This window comes from Malaclemys terrapin, chromosome 8 (genome assembly GCF_027887155.1).
Source record: "Malaclemys terrapin pileata isolate rMalTer1 chromosome 8, rMalTer1.hap1, whole genome shotgun sequence".
Lineage (NCBI taxonomy): Eukaryota > Metazoa > Chordata > Testudines > Emydidae > Malaclemys > Malaclemys terrapin.
The window spans coordinates 106,256,462-106,283,847 of record NC_071512.1 but is presented as its reverse complement, the minus strand read 5'-3'; the positions used below and the strand labels follow the sequence as shown (position 1 = coordinate 106,283,847).

The following is a 27,386-nucleotide window of genomic DNA, read 5'->3' as shown; positions in this document are numbered from 1 at the left end:
GGAATTGCTTTCTTAATTAATGCATAAGTGAAATGTATTGGTTCTTGGCACTGCAGCTCTGCTGTTTTGGTTCGTATCAGTATATTAGCTCAATTACAGTGTTGTGACTTGCATATTCCAGTCATTGGTCCTGCTGAACCCCAGGGGAGGACGGTGATTTTAATTTCATGCCTCAGTGGCTACAGTTAGTGACGGATGGGTCTTTCAGATAAGGGAAGCGCTTTGTAAATTACCCATCGCTACCTCCTATACATGTGTCACTGGAAATAGCTTGGTGTGTACAGGAATGGCATCAGCCTCCACCCGTAACCCCTACGCTCCCCTCCCCTCAAGAAAAACAAAACAAAAACCCTGAAATGACACCAGCAACCTTCAGACAAGCATGTCGTCATTGAGAACTGCTAATTAGATGGCATGCATCATACCAAGGCGTATGGTAGAAGCAGGCAGTTGTTTGGTATATAAGCCTGTGATTTTGAGATACTATAACTGGGGCAGATTGTAAACAAGACATCTGTAGAGATGTCTGGACTATCCTGTGAGAGAAGGAAACAAGAAGAAGCAATTTTACTGAGGATCTTGGAACAACAGCGCTGTGCAGAGATTATGGCTGAGTGGCTCTTACAAGTTGTGTTTGATTTTTGTAATCCTGTAGTTCTCAATCTTTTTTTAGTCTTTCTTTATCATTTGACAGACATGAGTTAGTGTTTCATTTTCAGAACAGAACACCTGATTTGAATCAGTTATATTTTTAAGAATATTTTGTCTGTGTCTTCTTAGTGAATTAGAAAGAATGAAAACAATACAACTTGATTTATAATAATAAATTGCCTTTGACAATATAAATATAGATGCAAAAGAATAAATAGTTTTTTTCTATATAATTTACATTATCTGGAAGTAAATTGACATTCCATTTGCATGGCTCTTGTATCAGAAATAATACACTGTGGTTAATGTTTTAGTTATTTAAATATAGATAACCTATGATGATCTATAAAAATCCTTTTGAATATGAAGACACTGAAATTTTATCCAAAATTCATGCTTTGTCTCATTACTTTAACTGGGTGTTGTACTGTGGCGCACAGAGGAGAGAATACAAAGTGTCCCCAGTTAGATAATTGTCTGTTTACTATTTAGTAATTAGCTTTGAAATACATTCTGTTAAAAATCTGTCAAGTAGTTATGGGTTTCAAAATGTTATTCTCTGTGACTTTCATTTGTAATATACCCACAAAGCATCTCCTGTGTTCTCTTTGGTTGACGTATCAGTAGTTCTATAGATAAGTCCTTTTGTTTTAGGTTAAAATTCTAATGCTGTATTATTACATGACCTGTTAAACAACAATAAACTATTCCAGGTAAAGCAATAGCTTATTTTCCAAAGGAAAAAGCTTTAGTAAGAAATGATGAGAACATACCTTTTTAAAATTGTACTTTATGATTTTCCAGTTCAGAATCCAGGCTTCCCTAAACCCTTCCTTAGTGGCTATCAACGCTGTCTGTTTTCTCAAACGTGTATGGATTTTTTTGTTTTGTTTTAATGAGCACTATTAAATGAACCTCTGTTTCTTGCCACCTGAATCCTTGTTGATAAAATATCATGCCTGCAGGCAACTGAAAGCACAGAGGTAATGTTTGTCACCCAGCGAGTTCAGGACTCTGTTTCTGTGGCTGGGCTAAAGCAGAACGTATAGTCTACAAGATCTTAGGGAAAAAGAAGAACAGGAGTACTTGTGGCACCTTAGAGACTAACAAATTTATTAGAGCATAAGCTTTCGTGGACTACAGCCCACTTCTTCGGATGCATATGAGAAGTGGGCTGTAGTCCACGAAAGCTTATGCTCTAATAAATTTGTTAGTCTCTAAGGTGCCACAAGTACTCCTGTTCTTCTTTTTGCGGATACAGACTAACACGGCTGCTACTCTGAAAGATCTTAGGGGTACTTTGTCAGTTTATTCTGAATACCTTTAGAGAACTGGAGGCTGACAGTCCCTTATCAACCTGCATCGTGAAGTATTATTTACATGTGCTTTGGATCTTGTGCTGTAGCCAATCTAGCACAGAGCAAGCAAGAAGGGAAATGGTCTTTTTGTACCTCCCAGAATCTGTCTTCATATTTTCCAGGCATTAGTTTAGTTGCTTTCTTTCTTATAAAAAGAAAAGGGAAACCTCGATGAAACTAAGCATTGAGTTTATAGTGAAATGGCAAAAACCTATTGTCCTAAAGGAATAAAATCTGTCAACAGCAAAAGTATTTTCTATGTAGTTTGTGTTCTTCTTCTGTGCACTGTACATCAGGTATTAACAATTTGATTGGCAGAATAAGAAGAATGAAATTGGAAGAGAAATGCACGTTAAGATCTTCCATGGTAATAAGTAAGAAATGCATGCAAAACTGTAGAAGTAAACTTTAAAACTTTACATCATTCTCTAGAATTCAGCACCCTGGAAAGGAAAACCGTTCCAGTGATAACATCTAATAGACTAGAAATCTTCGTTTAAATTAAAAAGCCACCATGGCTAAGGGAGATTTTCAGGTAACTCCTAACAAAAAGGGCCTCTAGCATATTCATTGCCTGAAAAAGGGAATCAGTTATACTGGAAAAGCTGTATATGATTTGGCAACACAGAATGAGCTTTGTTAATTGCTTAGCCTGACTCGGTCATGCCTTCACTGCTGAATTATGGTTACCAAGCTGATTGCTCTAGATTTAGTGTTTGATGAGTCACTGTTTGAACAATAACGTGATGTTTTGCTCTCCGCAGGCCCACGAGCGATCAGAGAGCTCAGAGGTGGCTTTTGTTACCCAGCTTGTGAAAAAGCTGATGATCATCATTGCACGACCGGCTCGACTGCTTGAGTGCCTGGTAAGCACAATCCTCAGAAGAAAGTGTATCTGATTTGAAGTGCCTGATTGGGTACACAAGACAGGAGGAAGAACCAATTCTTACAGGGAAAATACGTTTTTGAAAAAATAGGTCCAAATCCAAAATAAGGACACATAGGGCCTCTCTGGACGTATAGAGCCCATAAAGTGGGTATAAATTGCCAGAGCAGCTTAAAGGAGCTAGCCTACTTAAAGGATCCTTAGTGCAAATGAGAATTGGACTCTGAGGGTATGTCTACACAGCAAAGGAAAACCTGTGACTGGCCCCTGCCAGCTGACTCGGGCTCGGGCTGCAGGACAGTTTCATTGTTGTGTGGACTTCCGGGCTTGGGCTGGAGCCCGAACTCTGGGATCCTTTCCCCCTCAGGGCTCAAGAGCCCAAACCCAGAAGTCTACACAGCAGTGAAACAGCCCTGTGAGCCCACTTCAACTGGCACAGGCCGACGTGGGTTTTTCTTTGCTGTGTAGACGTACTCTGAATTTTTTAAAAAATTGTCACGTTCTCTGAGTGTGGAACTAGACGTGTGCAGGTGGGGACAATCCAAGGGAGTCTGTAAGCAAGATTAAATTCTGTACAGAACAGCCTGAATATATTGAAGAGCAAGTCATACATTTCTTTCTAAACTACCCACTCAGACTAGTAAGAGGACATAGTTTTACACTTAGCTCTGGACAGTAGGAACAAAGAATGCGGGCCGTACCTGCAGAATGGGGACTCAGTGTCTTGAAAAGCAGTGACTCTGAAAAGGATTTCGGGATCATAGTGGACAGACAGCTGAACGTGAGCTACCAGTGTAATATTGTGGGGAAAGGGGCTAATATGATCCTTGGATGTACAAAAAGGGGAGTGGGGAGGTGATTTTATTTCTGTAGCTGGCATTGAGTGAGATTGGTATTGGAATACAATACTGTGTTCAAACATCAAACAAAGAGATGCTGAAAAATTGGAGAGAGTGCAGACAAGAGCCCCAAAATGATTCAGGGGCTGGCGAAAATGCCTTTCAATGACTGACTTAAGGAGCTCAATCTGTTTAGTTTATCAAAAAGATCAAGAGGTGATTTTATTGTGGTATATGGGTACCTCTGTGGAGAGAAAATACAAGAAATTTAAAGGCTCTTTAATCTAGCAGAGAAATGGAGAACAAAAATCAGTGGAGTTGAAGCCAAAATAGTCAAATGAGAAATAAAGCATATATATTTAACAGTGAGGATGATTAACAGTTGGAACAAACTACCGGAAGTGGTAGATTCTCCATCTCAGTTCAAATCCAGACTTGGATGCCTTTCTGGAAGAGATGCTTTAGTGAAACATGTTATTGGGCTCAATACAGGGCTAGTCACTGGATGAAATTATCTGGCTCCGTGTTACACAGGAGGTCAGATTAGTTCTTCTTCGAGTGATTGTTCACGTCCATTACACATTAGGTGTGCGCGCGCCGCGTGCACGGACGTCTGAAACTTTTTCCCTTAGCGGCTCCCGTCGGGCCGGCGGGGCCCCCACCTTCCCGCCAGAGCGGCGCCCCGCTCCAGGGTATATATATCCCTGCCGACCCGACCCCTCCAGTTCCTTCTTACCGTCCGTGGCGGTGTTGGAACAACTCTGTCTCTCGTCTGAGAGTGTCCCTTAGCACATTAGAGTTATCTAGCAGTTATCAGTTAGTTGTGTAGTGTTTAACCAGTAGTTAACGGCTCATTAGAGTACTTAAAGTTCCTGCTGGGGTTGTTTGTTCAGCCCCGGCCCCGGCCCCGGGCGGTGGGGTATGCCACACGCCCAGGGTTTTAAGGCCTGTGCCACGTGCTGCAGGCCTATGCCATTGAGCGACCCCCACGCTTCGTGTCTTCGTTGCCTGGGGGAGGCTCACCAGAAGGAGCGCTGCAAAATCTGCAAGGCCTTTAAGCCCAGAACTAAAAAAGAGAGGGACTTTCGCCTTAAGCAGCTGCTCATGGAGACGGCGTTACAGCCCTCCACTTCGACGGCACCGTCTGCCTCCGTGCGGAGCGCCCCGGCTTCGGTGCGGGAACCGGCGCCGGCGGGTCACTCGAAGACCGCGGCACCGACCCAACGGGGAAGTGCATGACGCCGATCGTCTTCGCCGGCAAAAGTGAAGGGCCAACCTAAGGCCCGAGGTCGCTCCCCGCACAAGAAGGCGGCACCGGTAAAGACCTCGAGTGCCCCTAAGGCCGACACGGCCTCATCACGGACCCCGGTAGTGGCTCCGGCGCCGAAGGGCCCGTCGAGTCCCGGGATGAGCGCGTCAAGCGAGGATGCAGGGCTGGAGGAACTGGTGGAACAGCCCTCCACTCCGGACACGTTTGAGGCAGCTAAGGACCTCATTGCCTTGTCCGTCGAGGCCCAGGCACGCGCTGAAGGCGCCCCGCCTATGCTGCCGCGCAGAGGCAAGCCAGCGATGGTGCGCCCACCACGGTCGCCGTCTCGGCACCGTTCCAGGGACCGGTCCCGGTCGAGCTCCGCCTCGGTGGACTCCCGGTTGCCCTCGGCGCAAGAAGCACCGCAGCAGTCGGGCTTCAACAAACGGCCGGCACCGACTCAGCAACCAAGCACGAGTCGGCACCGCGAAGCATCGGCGGCTCGTTACCCGAGGCCGACCAACCGTAGCCGTTCCCGGTCCCGCGATCACCGGTACCGTTCCAGGTCCAGGTCGACGAGGCGCCATTCCAGGTCCTGGTCGCGGAGGCGCTACTCCCCAAGACCGGACCGGCACTGTCCCACGGCCCCACCGTGGCCTTCCAGGTCACCGTCCGTGGTCTCGGGGACTGACTCAGACCGATACGGCGGCTATGCCCGTAGGTCACAAGCCAGCAGGGACTACGGACAGTCACAATGGGGCCAGCCGAGCCAATGGCCACTCTGGACACCCTGGGCCTACCGCCAACAAGAGCCCCCATCGGGAGCCTTGAGATCCGGGCCATCCCGGTACCGATCCCGCTCCCCGCGGCACCGTCCGCCATCGTATAGGGAGGCAACGGTCTCTAGACCACCGGAGCGGGAAGGAGTGGACTCGGCACCGAGTACGGTACCGTCCCAATCCCACGTGGCGGGTCAGGCCGCAGAGGAGCAATTGGCTGATGCCGGATTGCAGGACAATGAGGATGGGCAGAAGGCCCCGACCTCTTCCTCCTCGCCAGATGAGGCGGTAGCGGGCACACTGGTGTCCGGCCCTCCCCCGATTGACCATCGGGCACACCAAGACCTGCTTCGCCGGGTAGCCCTCAATCTGGGCTTGCAAGCGGAGGAGACCATAGAGCAGGACGACCCCATGGTCGATATCCTGAGCCCAGAGGGCCCCTCCAGAGTCGCTCTCCCGATTATACGGACAGTACAGTCCAACTATAAGACGGTGTGGCAAACACCGGCCTCCAGTGCGCCAACTGCAAAGGGAGTGGAGAGGAAATACTTCGCCCCATCTAGAGGGTTTGACTTCCTCTTTCTACATCCGTCCCCCTGTTCGCTGGTGGTCTCGGCGGTCAACGAAAGGGAGCGACATGGCCAGCAAGCTCCTGCCCCCAAGGGCAAGGAAGCTAAGAGATTGGACCTATTCGGGAGGAAAGTCTATTCATCGGGGGGCCTGCAACTGAGGATCGCCAATCAGCAGGCGATTCTAAACAGGCACAATTTTAACTCTTGGGCATCAGTCGCCAAGTTCAAGGACTCCCTCCCACCTGACGCGCATCCGGAGTTCACGGCCCTGGTGGACGAGGGAATGGCAGTGGCCAAGACCTCTTTACAGGCCGCACTGGACTCAGCCGACGCTGCGGCTAGAACAATCGCGTCGGGAGTCGTGATGAGGCGTTCGGCGTGGTTGCAGGCTTCAGGTCTCCCGCCGGAGGTGCAGACCACGCTGCAGGACCTCCCGTTTGAAGGTTCGGGCTTGTTTTCCGACCAGACGGACGCCAGGCTACATAGCCTTAAGGACTCACGAGCGACCCTTAAGTCGTTGGGTATGCACACGCCGGTAACGCAGCGTAAGCCCTTCAAACCCCAGCCGCCGCAAAGGCATTACCACCCTCGGCCCCGACACGAGCCTTACCGCCGTCGAGGCAGGGATAACAGGCGGAGACGTAACATTACGCCTAACCAGGGCCAAAATCACGGCCAGGGCAAGCCGCAGCTGGGAAATAAACCAGGCTTTTGAAGCTACGCCCGAGCACAGCGTACCACTTCATATACCGGATCCTCCTTTGGGTTTCAAGGACCGTCTGTCCCAATTCTACCGGGCCTGGTCGCGCATAACATCGGACCGCTGGGTCCTGCGCACAGTGAAGGCGGGCTATACCCTCCAGTTTTCCTCACCCCCTCCCTGCCATCCCCCTTCCCCGTCCCTCTTCAGGGACCCTTCTCACGAGCAACTCCTCATACAGGAGGTACAGACCCTTCTCGCTGCAGGAGCAGTAGAAGAGGTCCCTCTGGACCTAAGGGGAAAAGGATTCTATTCCAGATACTTCCTGATCCCCAAGGCGAAAGGGGGCCTCCGTCCTATCTTGGACCTGCGCGATCTAAACAGGTTTCTGATCAAAGCGCGCTTCCGTATGGTCTCCCTTGGAACTATTATCCCATCCCTGGATCCGGGGGATTGGTATGCTGCCCTCGATATGAAAGATGCCTATTTTCACATCGCAATCAATCCGGCCCACAGGCGTTTTCTGCGCTTCGTCGTCGGCCAGCGCCATTTCCAATTTACTGTCCTGCCCTTCGGCCTGGCGTCAGCTCCACGGGTGTTTACGAAGTGCATGTCTGTGGTAGCAGCCTTCCTTCGAAAAAGAAGGGTGCGTGTGTTCCCATACCTGGACGATTGGCTACTCGCGGGCAGGTCGGAGGCCGAGGTCCGATCTCACGTGACGCTGGCCTTGCAGACGTTCGACAAGCTCGGCCTCCGGGTCAACGTGCCGAAATCCACGTTAGTCCCCACACAGAGGCTGGACTTCATAGGTGCTACCCTGGACTCAGTAACCGCGCGAGCGAGTTTACCAGAGGCACGGTTCATGTCAATTCACGGGGCCGTAAGCTTGGTCCAAAAATTTCCCACGACAACGGCAAGGTGTTGCATGCAGCTTCTGGGGCATATGGCAGCTTGCACGCACGTGGTCAGACATGCCCGGCTGAGACTCCGGCCTTTACAGTTGTGGTTCGCCCACACGCATTGCCCCAACAGAGACCCATTGGATCAAGTAGTCACGATCCCGAACCAGGTGCTCAGCTCGCTACGCTGGTGGCTCGATCGCCAGCAGGTATGCGAAGGGATCCCCTTTGCTGCCCCACAACCCACTCTGACGTTAGTGACAGATGCATCAGACATGGGCTGGGGGGCGCACCTGGGGGAACTGCGGACCCAAGGGCTGTGGTCCGGAGAGGACAAGCTGCTTCACATCAATCTGAAGGAGCTAAGAGCGGTTCGCCTCGCCTGCCAGACCTTCCACGCCTTCCTAAAAGGTCACAGCGTGGCAGTCCTGACGGACAACACTACCGCCATGTTCTATATAAACAAGCAGGGCGGGTCCCGGTCTTCTCCCCTCTGTCACGAGGCACTCCAATTATGGAACTTCTGTATAGCCCATGCGATACACCTCATCGCGACGTATCTTCCGGGAATTCAGAACGGCTTAGCAGACCGCCTCAGCCGATCCTATCGAATGCACGAATGGACACTGAGAGGAGATGTCCTGCATTCGATCTTCCGGAGGTGGGGGTTTCCCCAGGTGGATCTATTCGCCACCAGGGGCAACAGCCAATGCCCTCAGTTCTGCTCGTTCCAGAACCTCAGCCCGGGATCATTAGCGGATGCTTTCATGATCCCATGGGGAGGGAGCCTAAAATATGCCTTCCCTCCATTTCCACTTATACACAAGGTTCTTCTCAAGACCCGCAGGGACAGGGCAACGATCATACTTATTGCCCCGGCCTGGCCTCGCCAGCATTGGTTCACGTCCCTGCTGGAACTGTCCGTAGCCGATCCAATCACCCTTCCCCTCCATCGCGACCTAGTCACGCAAGACAAAGGTCGCCTACTCCACCCGAACCTGTCTTCGCTTCATCTCACGGCATGGTATCTCTCTGGCTGAACGATGCAGAACACAGGTGCTCTCACCAGGTTCAGCAAATCCTCCTTAATAGTAGGAAGCCCTCTACAAGGGCAACATACCTGGCGAAGTGGAAAAGGTTCTCCCACTGGTGTGAGCCTCAACGCATACAGCCTTTACAGGGCTCGGTTCCGTCCATCTTGGACTATTTACTGCACCTCAAGAATCAAGGGCTTGCGCCCGCCTCAATTAGAGTTCACTTAGCCGCTATTTCGGCTTTCCATCCGGGAGAGTTGGGAGTGTCAGTATTCTCCAACCCCACAGTGGCCCGATTCCTCAAGGGGCTGGAAAGGGTGTTTCCCTACTCACGCCCGCCGGTTCCGACGTGGTCTCTGAACCTAGTCCTAAATAGACTCATGAGTCCTCCCTTTGAGCCCCTGGCCACTTGCTCCCTCACGCACCTCTCGTGGAAGGTGGCGTTTCTCGTGGCCATCACGTCGGCCAGAAGGGTATCGGAATTGAGGGCCCTCTCGTCGGAACCACCCTATATGGTGTTCCATAAAGATAAGGTGCAACTTAGGCCGCACCCCAAATTCCTCCCAAAGGTGGTGTCACAGTTTCACATGGGGCAAGACATTTGCCTACCGGTGTTTTTTCCAAAACCCCATACGGATCCTCACCACCGCAGCCTACATACCCTGGATGTCCGAAGGGCGTTGGCATTTTACCTGGAGCGGACCAGGTCGTTCCGCAGAACACCCCAGCTGTTCATTGCGATTGCGGAACGTATGAAAGGCTTGCCTATCTCGACACAGCGCTTGTCGGCATGGATTGTGCATTGTATACACACTTGTTATGAGCTCGCCAATGTTCCGGCCCCGGAGATCCGGGCCCATTCGACTAGAGCCCAAGCGTCCTCAATGGCCTACTTGGCGCAGGTCCCGATCCAGGAGATCTGTAAGGCAGCCACCTGGTCGTCCATACACACGTTCACAGCCCATTACGCGATCCATCATCAGACCAGAGAGGACGCGATGGTCGGCCGGGCTGTGTTACAGTCAGTTGTACCTTGACTCCTACCCACCTCCAATGGTAAGCTTGGGAATCACCTAATGTGTAATGGACGTGAACAATCACTCGAAGAAGAAAGGTTACTTACCTTCTGTAACTGTTGTTCTTCGAGATGTGTTGTTCACGTCCATTACACTTCCCACCCTCCTTCCCCTCTGTCGGAGTCTCCGGCAAGAAGGAACCGGAGGGGTTGGGTCAGCAGGGATATATATACCCTGGAGCGGGGCGCCGCTCTGGCGGGAAGGTGGGGGCCCCGCCGGCCCGACGGGAGCCGCTAAGGGAAAAAGTTTCCGACGTCCGTGCACGCGGCGCGCGCACACCTAATGTGTAATGGACGTGAACAACACATCTCGAAGAACAACAGTTACAGAAGGTAAGTAACTGTTCTATCCTCTAATGCCGGGGTGGCCAACCTACGGCTCCGGAGCCACATGCAGCTCTTCAGAAGTTAATATGCGGCTCCTTGTACAGGCACCGACTCCGGGCTGGAGTTACAGGCGCCAACTTTCCAATGTGCCGGGGGGTGCTCACTGCTCAGCCCCTGGCTCTGCCACAGGCCCTGCCCCCACTCCACCCCTTCCCGCCCCCTCCCCTGAGCCTGCTATGCCTTTGCTCCTCCCCCTGAGTCTCATCCATGGCATGAAACAGCTGATCGGGAAGTGCTGATTGGTGGGGCTGCCAGTGGGCAGGAGGCACTGGAAGCAGCGGGGAGCTGATGGGGGGCTGCTGATGTATAACTGTGGCTCTTTGGCAATGTACATTGGTAAATTCTGGCTCCTTCTCAGGCTCAGGTTGGCCACCCCTGCTCTAATGGGCCCTTCTGGCCTTGGAACCTATCAAGCTGAGTAAAGCTGTCTCTTTTTCAGGCATTATTGCAGCTAGATCACTTTTGGTATGATCCTGCTTAGAGATAGGCAGTGGCACAGCTCATGTAAGAAGCAAACTTTCAGAAGTTAATATGAGATTGTACCAACAAGGAACAGAGGGTCCTCTGGCACCTTTAAGACTAACAGAAGTATTGGGAGCATAAGCTTTCGTGGGTAAGAACCTCACTTCTTCAGATGCAAGTAAAGCACAGGACCCTCTGTTGCTTTTTACAGATTCATACTAACACAGCTACCCCTCTGATACTTGATACCAACAAGGAGTGAGTTTCAGCATGTGAGCTGTTGGAAGACAAACTAGCTGTGTGAAGCTTTTTTCATAAGATGAACAGCTCAGTGCAACAAGACTTTGTGGGTTTTTTTGTTTTTTTTTTTTTGCAAGGAGGAAAATTGACAACAAAATATATGTTTGTATTTTAATCTAGCTGAGTTTTCTTGAATAATAAAATTGAGAGTATAAGGCAGTTATTTACTGCATTGAGTCTTTCAACTCTCAGTGAATTTTCAAAGCGGTCATGGGGATTTTGCCGTATTGAGTGACTCATTAATTTTAACAATTTACTTGAAAATCTTCCCCACAAGTTGAAATTGGGATTGAAAAAGCAAAACTAAACTGAAATAGATTGCTATGAATCTCGTGGTGCTTACTTTGCTTAATACTGAAATTGATACATGTGTCACTAGAATAGCACACATCACCTTAGAAGGGTAAGAGAGCATTTGCCAAAGTTTAATGCCATCTCTATAGTGTGGTATTCCTCTTGGAAGCACTTCCTAAATCATACGTGCCATTAGCTGCAAATTAATGTATCAAGAGGTTCCTGTGCTAGCTGCCGCACCTGTCCTTCTGAGACCAGCGTGGGAGCAGGTGGAGGCAATAGAGTCTCTGAGATTTGAGTAATGAACTCCAAAGCTTGTAGTGACAGCCCTGAAAACAAAGTGGCAAGACCCCAAAGTATATAAATACTGTACAGTTCACTATTTTAGTATTCTCTGTGTGTTTTAAAGCACTCTATCTGCCTAACCATTTAAAAAAAGTGATTTATCTTATTCTACTGACCATAGTGCCATCAGTGTTAGCGTTCCATCTGATCCTGCATATGGGAGCAAGAGGATCCTAATAGACAGCTTTCCATTGTAATAGTTTGGCTGTCAGTTTTCTCTTACACTTCGGAGCATGTGAATTCACCCATTTTTATAACTTAACCTTTAATTTTGCTGTGCTTTCATCAGACCAGATGTGCTGTTAAATTATACAAAATGTACTAAAATTGTTTCATATGAAACAAATGCTATATCCAGCCACTCGTATGACTCCTGCTTCTTCAATACAAAATGAAATGACTGAGCATGTAGGTCAGGTGAGGAAATTGGAGTAATGGGCATAAAGGGTTTTAATTGTTTTATACAATTTTGGTTTTTTAATGTTTAAGTCTTACCTACCAGATTGTAAAATGTTTATTAAGGGCTGAGCATTTGGGCTTTGAAGGCAGCAATTCGGGCTCTCAGGTGAATACGTTAAGTAGACACATTTTTCAAATGTGTGTTATTTACCAATGAGACCGTCTCTTGGGGAAAATGTGCAATTTAACAGTGGTTTTTGACAGTGGTATTATATTGCAGACTGGAACACTGCTGCAGGAGGCTATTCCATTCGGTTATGTAAAACTACATTTAGAGGCTCTCTTAAAAGTATTTTCTACTAAAAAGATTAGTACAGCTCTATTGATTCCACCTCTCTTCCCCGTTCCTTCTTCCATCCTTTCCTTGTCTGTTATCTTTAACTATTATCTATCCACTGGCTGCTTTCTCTCCCCCAGTAAGTCAGTCTTAACTTGAAAAAAAATCCTTCCCTACTGCCCACTCCACCTGCCCCACTAGCCTTTTCCTACTACTTGCCTGTGTCTGAGCCTCACAGTTCGTAGACTTTGTTTCCACCAACTCTCCCTCTGATCTAGTTCCTGTCTGCTGCTCTTACTAAGATCACTAATGACTTCTTCCTAGCCAAGTCAGAGGCACTTCTCATCTCCTTCACTCATTGCTGCCTTTGGCAATATTGCCTATTATTTGCTTAGTGCTGATTTTGAGCTCATCACCAAATGGATTATACAACAAAGTGGTCTTTGCTCCAACGTGCTAACAATTTTAAAAGTACCCTTTTCCTCCTCTACTTTCTCTCCTCTCTTGATTGTTATGATTGTATTTATTTTTGGGTTTTTGATTTTTTTTTTTTTTTTGGTCATCTCCTTTCTTGCTAACCACTCTTTCAGGTAAATTGTGCTGTTTGATGTCAGTCACTGATCCACTGTACAAAACTATTACTCAGTTCAAAATAATTTGGTAGTCTCTGCACAGGAGTCCAGCACTGGTAAACAACAAGGTTTGCAGATCAGAGTTAAAGGTACTTTAGCAACACTGTTTTAGCTGAAGCATGTGCATCCTGCCTGACCTATCAAGTGATCCTAGTCACCGCTGACAGGTTAATAGTTTAGAGCAGTTTGACAAACAGAAATTAAATCTTCTGTGATACTGAAATTCGTAACTGCATGCATGCAACATGGTTTGAAGCAAGATTACTGCCTTTATAGAATGTTTTGCTCAGCTAATTAAGTTTGATGGGAGCTTGCTGTTGAGTGGCTTAATTCATCTTTCTACCATGCTGAGATGGCATAAAACTTCACATAGGTTCTCACCTCAAAACTTCTGTTTCTATAGTGTACATCATGGATTGTAACAGCATAAGAACTTGGGGCAAGCTAAATATTTGAGCTATCACGACCTACTGCATAAATCCCCTACTGCCAACTTTTGTTTTATAAAATGTTTTCTTACCATCCCTGTTGTCTCTGTTCATTGGCAAGGCCAGTTGATCCAAGGATATAGACATCCAGCACAGTCTCTGAATACATCTAATGGTTTACATTTTTCTAGAGCAGGAGGCTGTGTGCATCATGTCGATATACTTGTGACTAGGTGTTTTGCAGCATTATTCGGCCTTGGAGTCAGTTTTGGATATATTTGAGCAGGCTAGATGTTAAAGCTTAACAATAACCATGCTTTTCCCCTCCTCCTCTGTGGGCATTAAAACAACAACAAATTCTCTTTTAATTTTGGAATCAAATCACTCAGATCTCTGGTCTTACTCTTTCTTTTCTTCCTCTAGGAGTTTGATCCCGAAGAGTTCTACCATCTGTTAGAAGCTGCCGAAGGTCATGCCAAGGAAGGGCAAGGAATTAAATGCGACATTCCTCGTTACATTATTAGCCAGCTGGGCCTTACCCGGGATCCCCTGGAGGGTGAGAACTTCTTACTTTGCATCCTTTGGGCTAAAAGCCTTTCCGAATATGAAATATGAGCCATCTTCACTGGTCGTTGCTCTATTGAATGAGAATTTTTTTCCCTTTAATTCACATGCCTCTTTTTTTTCCTCGTCCTCTATTGCTGTTCTCAAAATGTAAACTGTCCTTTCCCCTCTAATTACCTGTTACTCTCTGTGTAATTTTTTAACCATTTATGCTCTGGTGTTTGACAGTGAAACTAGACTGCTCAGTTTTGTTTTTGTTTGTAATCTGCTGTTTATAGCAGGTCCACTTGGTGATTCAAAGGCACTGCCAAATGCTCCGTTGTTGAGGTTTCCTGCACAATACAGGAATGTTTAAGATCAAAATTTTCATTGAAATTTCAAGAACAATACTTTAAATTGAATTCCTATTAGGTTTTGTTAGCCTTTATAAAAAAAAAAAAACAACTGAATCTGATTTTTGGATTTTACAATGACATTGTCCTTTGAATATTGTTATATTTTACTACTTCTCTGCCAACTCAGACAATCTGTTTGTTTTATTTTTACTGTTGCATTTGCTCAGAAAGTTGGAATCTGGTTCTTTGGAATGTTTCCTGACTTTCTGCAGTATTCTCCATGAGATTAGTGGGTGTGTGCAGTGACAAGCCCTGTTATGAGTAAAACCCACTGTACAGATAGCAGAATTCTCCTTTGCTGCACTTAATGCTCTTGCCTGCTCCATGGAACAGTCATATTTCTGGATTAATCTGTTTTAAGCACTCTGTGGTGAAATCACTGAGGTGTGGAGTAGCCATAAAAAGGCCCATTTTGCAGCACAGTCAGCACAGGTCCACTACACAGAGGGACCTCATGAGGGCCATTCCAAAGCCCCCTACCATGAATGCTGCAAAGCCATAGAGTCTGTGTATAGGTGCAGGGGAGTTGCAGGGTCATTGTCTGAGTGGATCAATTGGCCACAGTCCCTGCATTTTGGACTGAGTAGTGCAGGAGTCCGCAGATGCTGCTTCACTGAAGAGACTGTATTAACAGACACAGACTGACCGGTTTGGGAGTTGGAGAGGAGTCTGTTATCCTAGCTTTTGTGTTGGTTCCCTGAGGAGCAAAATTTGTTTACTCAAGCTTTGCATGAGGGGCCAGGACTATTATCATTTTTGTAGCATTAACAATATGTTCTCTGCTATACAGGGCAAAAAAGTACAGACAATTCCTGCCCAGAGAACCTACAGTCTCTGTGATAACCACAGGGGTGACAGGATGCAGTGGGAGAGACAGGAGAGAGAGGTTAGAGGATGGGGGAAGTTTGAGAGTGGAAAGGTGTTTTGTTCCCTTATTGGGTAACTCAGAGCACTACAGACTGCAACAGCGTTGCCATATTGTATGAAGCATTTATTAACCCTCCAATGAATAGTGTAGACATTTGGGGTTTTTTAATAGTTATACTTAGAATGAGTATTTGCTAAATGTGATGTCAGTCAGTCATTATAAATTCATATGATAGGTATAGTCTATACCAGGGGTCGGCAACATTCGGCACGCGGCTCGCCAGGGTAAGCACCCTAGCGGGCCGAGCCAGTTTATTTACCTGCTGACGCGGCAGGTTCGGCCGATCGCGGCCCCCACTCGCCGCGGTTCGCCGTCCCGGGCCAATGGGGGCGGCGGGAAGCGGCACGGGCCGAGGCATGTGCTGGCCGCGGCTTCTCGCTGCCCCCATTGGCCAGGGACAGCGAACCGCGGCCAGTGGGGGCCGCGATCGGCCGAACCTGCCGTGTCAGCAGGTAAATAAACTGGCCCGGCCCACTAGGGTACTTACCCTGGCGAGCCGCGTGCCGAACGTTGCCGACCCCTTGTCTATACTTCTGAGAGTTCATCTAGATCAGTGGTAGTCAACTTATTTATCATTGTGGGCCGCATCCACACAATATATATACTATTTGTATGACCCTGAAGATGTCACGTGGGCCGCAGCTGTGTGCCGATTGGGCCTCAGGCAGACCACAGCTGAGAACCATGGATCTAGATGCAGAAGTTTATACTTCTGGTCCCCAAAAGGCATTTAATCATTTAAATTTTTTTTGTTAACTTGGACAGCGTTTCAAGCAACCTGTTTTTGTAAAGGGAGATAATTTACAGTATATTTTACATATACAGACTTTAAAAATATTGTACGTTATATTAAACATTGGCAAATTTTTAAAAGATCTTGAGAATTTATTTGCGATCTGTTTTGTCAAAACTTGAGAGAGTCAATCAAATTGCAGTACCTTTTTTGGGTTAAATATCAAGGATCCTTACTAATTGAGGATTATCATTATAATAGGGTGCAAATAATAGGATCCAGATATTCCCGGCACCCTTACCAGCCATCTCTGTCCAGCGCATGCTCTTAATCTATCCTCCTGCCCCATTCCTCAAGGGTGATCTGGAAGAGGCTGAGCAGGTCTGGCAGCCCTTCTAGACCTCCGTGTACTACATGGTAAAATTCATGTGCTTTCTAATATGCTCCTGGGCGCAGAGCCCCAGAAAATCTAAACTTTGAAATCAGTGGGTTATTGCACAATTAAATATTTCATCTCCGTGTTTTGTTAATCTCGTTTAATCTCTTTTCTTTTGAGATATTTATTGGCACAAATTTTGCTTCCATGCTTGGCTCAGCAACAATAAAACCTGCCACAGAGACTGGAAGTTACCACAGAATTTGGCAGCTGTTGAACTTTGGTTTTCTTTTTCTCGTGTGGAAGCAGTTTTACCTTAATTTCTGCAATATTTGTCAGAATTACAGAGTGACAGGTTGGCAAGCAACATCAGACGAACAGCTTTTTAGCAAAATGTTCACCAGAGGTTACTGAATGCAATTTAATTAATTGTATCTGTTGAAATCTGATATAAAGTGACGTTTCCGTTGATCCCTGTCAGGGAGGGAGAGAACCTTTCATTTACTTATTTCCTATAAAAAATTGTGTAAAGGTGTCAAGGTGCCTCATTTTCTTTCTACGAAATGGAACTGTAGAAATGTCCATTTAGAGATTTCTTTTAGATACCAATACGCTTCTAGCCTGTTGCCTTTTGGATGTGGGATTGATCCTGAGAGGTGCTTAGCAACTCCTGAAAGGAGCTGAGCATGCTAAACTCCCACTAACTTCCCCATTGTTTGAGGGTGCTTGGTACCTTGCAGAATTGGGCCAACTAGAGACAAGAAAATTTTTAGAAATCTAATTTCCATGCCCTAATGGGACGAGTATACCTGCATGGACATAAATGTGTGGACGCATGCCTCTTACCCTTAACAAATTGCTGATTTTGCTGGAGAAATATTAATAGCATTATCTTAGTATTTGCATTTATTCCTTATCCTTGTTGTAGGGAATATCTAGAATGCTACAAAATACTGAGGTAAGGATAATTGGTTGTCTTTATATGAGGCATTACCTAAAACAGCTGGCAAGATTTTAGAGGTGACTATTGTGTAATAGTATAACATTTTTTGCAGTAAAGGAAGAAATGTGCTTTTCTAACATCTACAAATACTTTCTAAAATGCTGTTTCTTTGCCATATAGAAACAGATTAATTATATATTGAGACCGATATAAATAGTTGTTCTTTGTTGTTTGCAGAAATGGCCCAGCTGAATAGCTATGACAGTCCAGACACTCCAGAAACAGATGATTCAGTTGAGGTAAAGAAGCAATATACCTGTGCTGTCTACCTATTTCTTCCCTAGAAAGAAACAGTCTAATACAATGGTAAAAGATTTGTTAGGAAAACAAGATTATAATACAATGTATATTATAACACACTGAATATTTTTAACAACATTTATTTGGTAAATGATTTAAAAATACTTTTAAAAGCTAACTTGCATGCTTATAGAAACTTGGACATAGCTCTATAAATACTGTAAAGAAGTAATGATTTAAAGATAATGGCAACTAATAGAGGCAAATGGATATGGACCGGAATTATCAAGAAGGTTGACAACGTTTTTTTTTTTTTTTTTTTTTTACAACCATTAACAAAAATGGGGCTAAGGAAAGAAATGTGTTGGCATAGGTAAAGAATCTTGGGGAGTGACTTTAGGTTCCCAAGACAAGGATTTACTAATGATTTGTTGGGTAGATGTAGTCATTTATCTCTCCAGGCTTCATAGATCTGTAGGTTTCACTTTGATTGTGTAACAAAAATGCCAGTTTATTTAAAAGATCGATTAGGGAAAGACCAACTTTTGGGGGTGAGGTGACGGGGGAAGCTCCAGGGCTCCTAGGGATGCAAACTACATGTCGATGCGAGGTGGAATTTTCAAAAGTGCCTATGTGCTAGATTCTGCAAGGTACTTAGGCAGCTAAATCCACCACTTATGTGCCATTGACATCCTTAAAACCACTGCTCAGCTGCCACCTAACCCCACAGGTGTCCAAGTTCTCAAGGTGTCTAAGTTTCCACCAGTAGGCACATGCAAAGCCACCTAAGCATTGATGCTGCCACCACAGCTAACAAACTACTCAGAGCCCTGGGTGAAGCCAAAGCCAAAGAAACGGGATTCTCAAACTAGACTTTCCCCTGCCTGTCTCACCAGCAGAGCCTGATCCCATAGGCATTCTCAGAGTCTGCCCAAGACACAATACCTGTCACAAAAGAATACAGATCAGGAATTTGTGTGTGTATAAATACGTGTCCCCTGGCCTAATGGTTAGGGCACTCCGGGAGATGTGGATTCAAATCCCTGGTCCAGAGCAGGGACTTGAACCCAGGTCTCCTGGGTCCCTGGTGAATGCCCTAGCCACTGAGCTGTTGGGTATAATGACATTGGGGTCTCTCTTGTGAAAGATCTGGGTTTCAGCTTCAAGAGTGTAGGCTACCAGAGCGGCTGACTTGGCATAAGTGCCTAACTCCAGAAAAGGGGTTCACAGCTGAAAATCCTGAGCAGAAGGAGGTGCCTCTCTCTGGCCCATCAGTTAAGCACCTTCCCTCTGTATTTCACTCCTGGCTACCTTAAGGCAGCTCCCCGCTCCGCTGGCTGGCTTCTGAGGCAGGTAACTCTCCCCATGTATTGAATGGGGAGCCTGGGTGCATAACTCAGGGCTGAGGGTTGGATTCCACTAGGTGGCAAGGCACCACGGGGCTAGGCATTGCAATACCTAAGTATTTTTGTAGATTTGGCCCTGAGTAATTTAGGAACATAAGTCCTACTGACTTCTAAATAATTTACCACTCCATACGGCTAAATGCAGTGCCTTGCATAATGACAGGTGGGGTGACTCTTGTACTTTTTGCGGATACAGACTAACCCGGCTGCTACTCTGAAACCTAAATAATTTAGGAACTTTGACCATCCCACCGCAGTCTACAGCATAAAGTAAATTCTGCTTGTCTGTAGTATGACTGCAAACAGTACAAAACAATCTCTGCTGGAAGTGCTCAATGAAAATGGGAGAATACAAACATGACTTGCAGTTGCTGAGGAACTCATGGTTTCTGAGCTAATATCCTGATTAGTATAAGAATATAACAGGGAGGAAGGATGATCCTGGGACTCAGAAGATCTGGATTTTGTTCCCATTTCTGCCACAGATCTCCTGAGTAACTTTGAGCAAGTCACCTGGTGTGTCTGCCTCAGTGTCTGTCAGTTTTGAGCTCCTCGAGTGAAAGTAACTCAAAAAGCATAACGTATATTGTTGTTAGAAATATTTCAGCTTATTCAATACTGTGGGTCCTGGCAGGCTATTGAGCATTATCAGAAAGTCAATGTGCAAAGGCTTCTCTGAGTTCCATGGTAGTTTAAAAAACAAACATAATTTGTTACACAACAGAAGGATATTAGAAGGCTACCAGAGAAGGGGAATGGATCTGTGATCTAACAGAAATCAAAATGTAATGTATTTAGTATGAAGAATTAAATGGAAGATTTCAGTATGACAGTGGTTTAAATATGGCAACCATTTCTTAGTTATAGTATGTCAAGGGAAAGGAGTAAATATAAAATATATTATACCACCAAATATTTGAGACATATACATACAGAGCTTCCAGTTACAAAACAAAAATTCCAGGAAAATAGATTTTTTTTTGTTTTTCTTTAAATTAAGATTTTCATATTTTCTACCCAGCAGTGAATTTTTTGGAAGTACATTTTTTAAAAGTAGGCTAGATTCTGGTGAACTGCAGAGAAAAAAAACTCCCTTCTCCTTGATTTTCAGAGTCGCGGGGTCCCTGCACAGTCAAAGAAAGCTCCCTCTGAAGAGGACTTTGAAAACATTAAGCTAATCAGCAACGGGGCTTATGGGTAAGGTATTCAGCTTGTGCCCACATTTTGCTTTTCAAGAAGATGTTAATGTCAAGCCACCTGATAAAGAATTAGGCCTTTCAGGCTGTTCATTATATGCCCTTTCCAGCTGCTTGCTATATTACACTACAACTTTGACCTCAAGCCCTATTATGCTGTAACTTTTTCTGCTAAGTTTGCCTTCACAGTATGTGGATAAAATTAAACATACTCATATACGATAGGTTAATGTGACATTTGAGAGGTTACAATTGAGGTATGACGTGTGTTATCCAGGGAAAGTATCTCTATGAATAATGGTGTCATGTAGTTTACATTTTGTTTACATTATAGTATTTCTTACAGGAAAGAATATAATAATAAAACGCATTTGTTTGTTAGCACCACATACCCAGACATAAGTTCAATATTTATTAAAACTAGACGTTAAAGTGTAATTTCACTGTGAAGTGTTGCTGTGTAAAAATGTCCTAATGTTTCATTGTGTCTTAACAGATTGCTCAGTTTACAAGTTAAAAATCCAGCTGCCAGCCCCACACAAAGAACCCAGAATTTGCAATTTGAGATTACAAGTTTGGTTAATTAAGCTAATAGTGTTGATGTAATATACTTAGACTTCTGTAAGGCATTTGACTTAGTACAACATGACACTTTGATTAAAAAACTAGAAAGATATATTAACGTGGTACACGTTAAATTGATTAAAAGCTGGCTAACTGATAGGTCTCAAAATGTAATTGTAAAGGGGGAATCATCATCAAATGTGTGTTTCTAGTGGGATCCCACAGGAATAGGTCATTGGCCCGACGCTATTTAACATTTTTAGTATTGACCTGTAAGAAGACATAAAATCATCACTGATAAAGTTTGCCAATCACACACAGATTGGGGGAGTGGTATATAATGAAGAGGACAGGTCACTGATAAAGTGAGCTGGATTTCTTGGTAAGCAGGGGGGCAAGCAAACAATGTGTTTTAATATGTCCAAATGTAAACGTGTACATCTAGGAATAAAGAATGTAGGCCATACTTACAGGATGGGTGACAATCCTGGGAAGCAGTAACTGTGAAAAAGATTTGATGATCATCGTGGATAATCAGCTGAATAGGAGCTCCCAGTGTGACTCTGTTGCGATCCTTGGATAAATAAACAGGAGAGTCTTGCGTAGGAGTAGATGGGTTATTTTACTTCTGTATTTGGCACTTGTGCAACCACTGCTGGAAAACTGGTTCCAGTTCTGGTGTCCACAATTGAAGAAGGATGTTGATAAATTTGAGAGGGTTAGAGAAGAGCCATGAGAATGATCAAAGGACTGGAAAACATGCTTTATAGGAGCTCAATCTATTTAGCTTAACAAAGAGAAGGTTAAGAGGTGATTGATTAGTCCAAAAACCTACATGGGAAACAAATATTTAATAATAGACTCTTCAGTCTAGCAGACAAATGTATAACACGATCCACTGGCTGGAAGTTTCAGGCTAGAAACAAGGTGTAATTCGTCAAAGGTGTGAGTAATTAACCATTTGAACAACGGACCAAGAGTTGTGGTGGATTCTCTGTCACCAGCAATTTTTAAATTAGGATTGGATGTTTTTCTAAAAGATCTGCTTTAGGAATTATTGTGGGGAAGTTCTCTGGCCTGCGTTATAGAGGAGATCAGATGAGATGATCTTGGTCCCTTCTGGCCTTGGAATCTGTGAATCTCTGAAACGCCATTTGGGTTCTTTCTGGCTGTGACATCATAACCAGTGATATTCAGCAGTATACCTCTGCTGCCCCATTGATTTGAATGGGACTTAACCACTGTGCTTAAAGTTAAGCATGTGCTGGAGCTCTTTGTTGAATTAAATGAAAATGTAATAACATATTTTAGTCAGTAAAGTAAAAAGGGGAGAGCAGATCGGAGAGCCAGTTTGTTAGATAAGAAAGTGCCATTTTTACAGTCACTTTTTCCATGTAGACCCATGTTTTCTAGTACATCCTTCTACGGTATGTTTACACTGCAGTTAGACCCCTGTGGCTGGGCTCTTCGATCTTGCAAGGTAGAAGGGTCCCAGAACTCGGGCTGCAGCCTGAACATCTACACTGCAATGAAACAGCCCCTTCGCCCAAGCCCCGTAAGCCCAAGTCAGCTGGCACGGGCCAGCCATAGGTGTCTAATTGTAGTGTAGACATTCCCTAAAAGGCTAGAGGTGGTTTGCTCAGAGTCATATCCTTACTATATATACTACATACTTTATCCAGCTGATATGATACTATGTTAAATAGAATCCAATAAGCCACTCCAGAGACAGGGGAGTAAGTATTGATTCAGTAGAGCAAGCTAACTGAATGAAAACCTTATTTGCAAACTGTACTATGAATGTGCGGACAAAGATGTGCAAATGGTAGAAATGAAAAGGATATTTTACCACCGGAAATCTTTCAGCATCATGTTGTTACAGCTAATCAAACTCCTTTAATTTGTGGATCTTGGAAGGAAGTTGCACTGATCCCATTCATTTTAGGTCATTTTTCAGTTGACTGGTGATGTTCATCATTTCAGTATTTATTACAAGTATGTGCCTCTACATATAGTCAAGATTGTGTGCTACATTCTTCATTTATTGTCTGGACATTCAGAAATGCTACAGGAGTATGTGGTTTCTGATGTAATCTCACAGGGCCCTAGTCTTATTTCTGATGGAGGAATTGCAATTTTAATTTTAGTATGCAAGAATCTCATAAAGTTGCAAGAGCTTTCCTTGTTTACGGCTGAGCTAGTCTCTCTGCTGAGAATATGTATCAGAGGGGTAGCCGTGTTAGTCTGGATCTGTAAAAAGCAACAGAGAGTCCTGTGGCACCTTTAAGACTAACAGATGTACTGGAGCATAAGCTTTCGTGGGTGAATGCCCATTTCATCAGACGCATATAATGGAAATTTCCAGGGGCAGGTATAAATATGCTGGCAAGAATCAGTCTGGCGATAACGAGGTTAGTTCAATCAGGGAGGGTGAGGTCCTCTGCTAGCAGTTGAAGTGTGAACACCAAGGGAGGAGAAACTGCTTCTGTAGTTGGCTAGTCATTCACAGTCTGTGTTTAATCCTGATCTGATGGTGTCAAATTTGCAAATGAAGCTCAGCAGTTTCTCTTTGGAGTCTGGTCCTGAAGTTTTTTTGTTGTAAGATGGCTACCTTTACATCTGCTATTGTGTGGCCAGGAAGGTTGAAGTGTTCTCCTACAGGTTTTTGTATATTGCCATTCCTGATATCTGACTTGTGTCCATTTATCCTTTTACGTAGTGACTGTCCAGTTTGGCCAATGTACATAGCAGAGGGGCATTGCTGGCACATGATGGCATATATAACATTGGTGGACGTGCAGGTGAATGAGCCGGTGATGTTGTAGCTGATCTGGTTAGGTCCTGTGATGATGTTGCTGGTGTAGATATGTGGGCAGAATTGGCATCGAGATTTGTTGCATGGGTTGGTTCCTGAGTTAGAGTTGTTATGGTGCGGTGTGTGGTTGCTGGTGAGAATATACTTAAGGTTGGCAGGTTGTCTGTGGGCGAAGACTGGCCTGCCTTCCAAGGTCTGTGAAAGAGAGGGATCATTGTCCAGGATGGGTTGTAGATCACTAATGATGCATTGGAGACGTTTAAGCTGAGGACTGTAGGTGATGGCCAGTGGAGTTATGTTGGTTTCTTTCTTGGGCTTGTCTTGTAGCAGGAGGCTTCTGGGTACACATCTGGCTCTGTTGATTTGTTTCCTTATTTCCTTGTGCGGGTATCGTAGTTTTGAGAATGCTTGGTGAAATGTTACTGAGAATGTTACATATTTGGAGAAGCCTGTGAAGAGTAGCCGTCCCCGTTTCTTACTCTGAGGAAAAGCATAGAGAGATTTCTTCTTCTGTAGCGACGCTTGACACGACAGATGTTTTATGTAGTCATAGATAAACCTAGCAGGAGCCTATCAGTGTATGTGATGTAATGACTTGCGATCCATTGTTTTTGAAATGGTCCAAACTGAAGGTAGGAACCCTTTTGTTGTGTTCTAGGGCTGTGTATTTGGTGCGGCACAAGACTACCCGCCAGCGCTTTGCCATGAAGAAGATCAACAAACAGAACCTAATTTTGAGAAACCAGATCCAGCAGGCCTTCGTGGAGAGAGACATCCTGACCTTTGCTGAGAACCCCTTTGTAGTCAGTATGTTCTGCTCCTTCGAGACCAAACGCCACCTCTGCATGGTTATGGAGTATGTGGAAGGTATTTGTCTCAGGCTTGAAAAGTATCTGGTTATATTATTGAATGTTTAATTGTTTGAAATGTGTTAATTTTGCAGTGGCAGTAATTATTGTATATATAACGCCTTTCATGCTGTATTATCGCCAAGTGCTTTACAAATTGAGTCTTTAGGGTCACCCTCCATTGCCCTCTAAGATCGAATGTTGCAGCCAAAATAGGCTTAGATCATATTCTCTAGATGTCACCTTGGAAGACCTTTCACATATGGGTCTGCCCATGCCTACACAAAAAAGAGTCTCAGCACCTCCATAACACAATTTGTTCCTGGATACTATGAAGGGTGATCCATAGTTCTGAACTCCATGTGGTGGGGAGGGAGTAGAGATTGGCTGGACCACATTGCAGAGATGGGTCAGAAAAGTCAGTCCAGCCTGGAGCAGTAGTACCTTGCAGGGGAAATGCCCACTCTGTGGGTCCCAACGGTAGCTGCAGCTAACACAGCTTGGCTGCACTGGAGCTGTGCCAACACAGAGCCATGTGCGGGGAGGCCGCTGGGGGACTAGAGCTAGTGTGAAGGTCTCTGTAGGGGAATGACTGCAGAGACATCCTAACAGGGAGCTCTCCTGGGGGTAAGACTATTGGAGGGGATGATCTGGCCCATGATTTGGTTAGTATATGGGAGGGATAGCTCAGTGGTTTGAACATTGGCCTGCTAAACCCAGGGTTGTGAGTTCAGTCCTTGAGCGGGCCATTTAGGGATCTGGGGCAAAATCCATGCTTGGTCCTGCTGGTGAAGGCAGGGGGCTGGACTTGATGACCTTTCGGGGTCCCTTCCAGTTCTATGAGATAGGTGTATCTCCATATAACTGTTTAGTTTCCTGTTTTCTTCCACTTAATTTATTTAATTTGAATATTAGTTGGATTTGTTTTATAGTTTTATCTTAATGTAAATAATATACACCTCTACCTCAATAGAACGCTGTCCTCGGGAGCCAAAAAATCTTACTGCGTTATAGGTGAAACGGCGTTATATCGAACTTGCTTTGATCCGCCGGAGTGTGCAGGCCTGCCCCCCCAGAGCACTGCTTTACTGCGTTATATCAGAATTCGTGTTATATCGGGTCGCGTTATATTGGGGTAGAGGTGTATTTCCATTGGTGCGTAGAACTAATTTCCCATGCCTGGCTTCTGTGTTTGGGCTAGCTGAATAACTGCAAGATGTGAACTATGGCTATTCTGTTTCTGACAAACGAGTGAAGCTGAAACGGAATTTATTGATTGACATGTTGACAAATTTAGAGTAAATTCTTATTTGCAAATAAAGAGGAGGATCATGTTAAATCTGTGATGCAACATGCTTTAAACAGCAAAAAGAAAAGAAATACTATAGCCACAAAGGCTGGCTGAGTGTAAACTCTACTTCCTTCCCAGATTCCTTTCCAACCTGGAAAATGAATTTATACAATCATTGAGCCAAATCCTGCTTGCCTTTCTCAACAAATAGTTCTACTGAAGCCAGTTGGACTGCTCCCCTGGAAAGGCAAGACGACGTTACCTGTGCTCCCTAAAGTGGAGAGAGCCTTTCTCAGTCGTCTCAGCATCAAGGTTGACAAACCCAGCTTAGTCCTCCTCCTTTCCAAAGCAGATACATTTAATTCTGTGGACGTTCCTCTCCTGTGGCGTCTCCGATGAAGCCATAGAAATGCTGTTACTGTTCACTGTCCATAGACCTCAATGGCATCATACTGCTTTTTTAAAGAGCTGGAGTTCGCCAAAATGTCATTGACAAAAGTGTCCCCTCTCCCATGCTGTTAAAATAAAAAAAATACAATAAAATATTTATGGAGATATCCCATCTCCTAGAACTGGAAGGGACCTTGAAAGGTCATTGAGTCCAGCCCCCTGCCTTCACTAGCAGGACCAAGTACTGATTTTGCCCCAGATCCCCAAGAGGCCCCCTCAAGGATTGAACTCCCAACCCTGGGTTTACCAGGCCAATGCTCAAACCACTGAGCTACCCCTCCGCCCCATGTGCCACTTGCTATGCTTGTCTGGCTGAATGCTGCCCTTCTGTACAGAAGAGCTACTTGTATGGTTTGTGACATGCATTTAGATCCTGAAAGGCATTACAGAAACTATAGAGATTTAAATTATAGAAAATAAAAAAGGCATTGTGGAAATTAAAATGATTTTCTAAACTGTGTTCAGATTCCAGGACCAAGGATAAGAACCTTTAATGTAGAGAGAATTGAAGGAGGGAGAAATTCTTCCAATCTAATGTTGTGGTGGTGCTGCTACTGTAGCTTAGTATTCATGTGTCATTTCAATGTGCTATGTTTGTAATTTACTTCTAGGAGGAGATTGTGCCACACTCCTAAAGAATATTGGAGCCCTACCAGTTGATATGGCCAGGATGTATTTTGCCGAGACAGTGCTGGCACTGGAGTACCTACACAATTATGGCATTGTCCACCGTGACCTAAAACCTGACAAGTATGTTTTGAACCTTTCAGGTTCAAATATGTAGTTGTAGATCTCCGTGATAAAAGTATAATTACTAATTAAGCATTGGATGTTATAGGCAAGTAGCCAGCCTTGTCTCATTTATTTAGTCTTGAAAAAACTAAGTTTATAATGTTGTTTTTCTTGATAGGTTCAGCTTCTTGTTTTCAGACGTCAATCTGTGCTAACATC

At 45.1% G+C, this 27,386-nt stretch overlaps 1 protein-coding gene across 6 annotated transcripts in view; it reads left to right on the top strand.

Annotated features, from left to right (window-relative positions):
• Positions 1-27,386, top strand: part of MAST2 (microtubule associated serine/threonine kinase 2) — a 344,273-nt gene that overhangs the window by 289,828 nt on the left and 27,059 nt on the right. For all 6 annotated transcript variants that reach the window (XM_054036560.1, XM_054036559.1, XM_054036565.1 and 3 more), the window contains 6 exons: positions 2,774-2,875; positions 14,050-14,182; positions 17,803-17,864; positions 20,383-20,468; positions 24,505-24,713; positions 27,047-27,185. In XM_054036560.1, the coding sequence (XP_053892535.1) occupies positions 2,774-2,875; positions 14,050-14,182; positions 17,803-17,864; positions 20,383-20,468; positions 24,505-24,713; positions 27,047-27,185 (731 nt within the window). The remainder of the gene's footprint in view (positions 1-2,773; positions 2,876-14,049; positions 14,183-17,802; positions 17,865-20,382; positions 20,469-24,504; positions 24,714-27,046; positions 27,186-27,386) is intronic.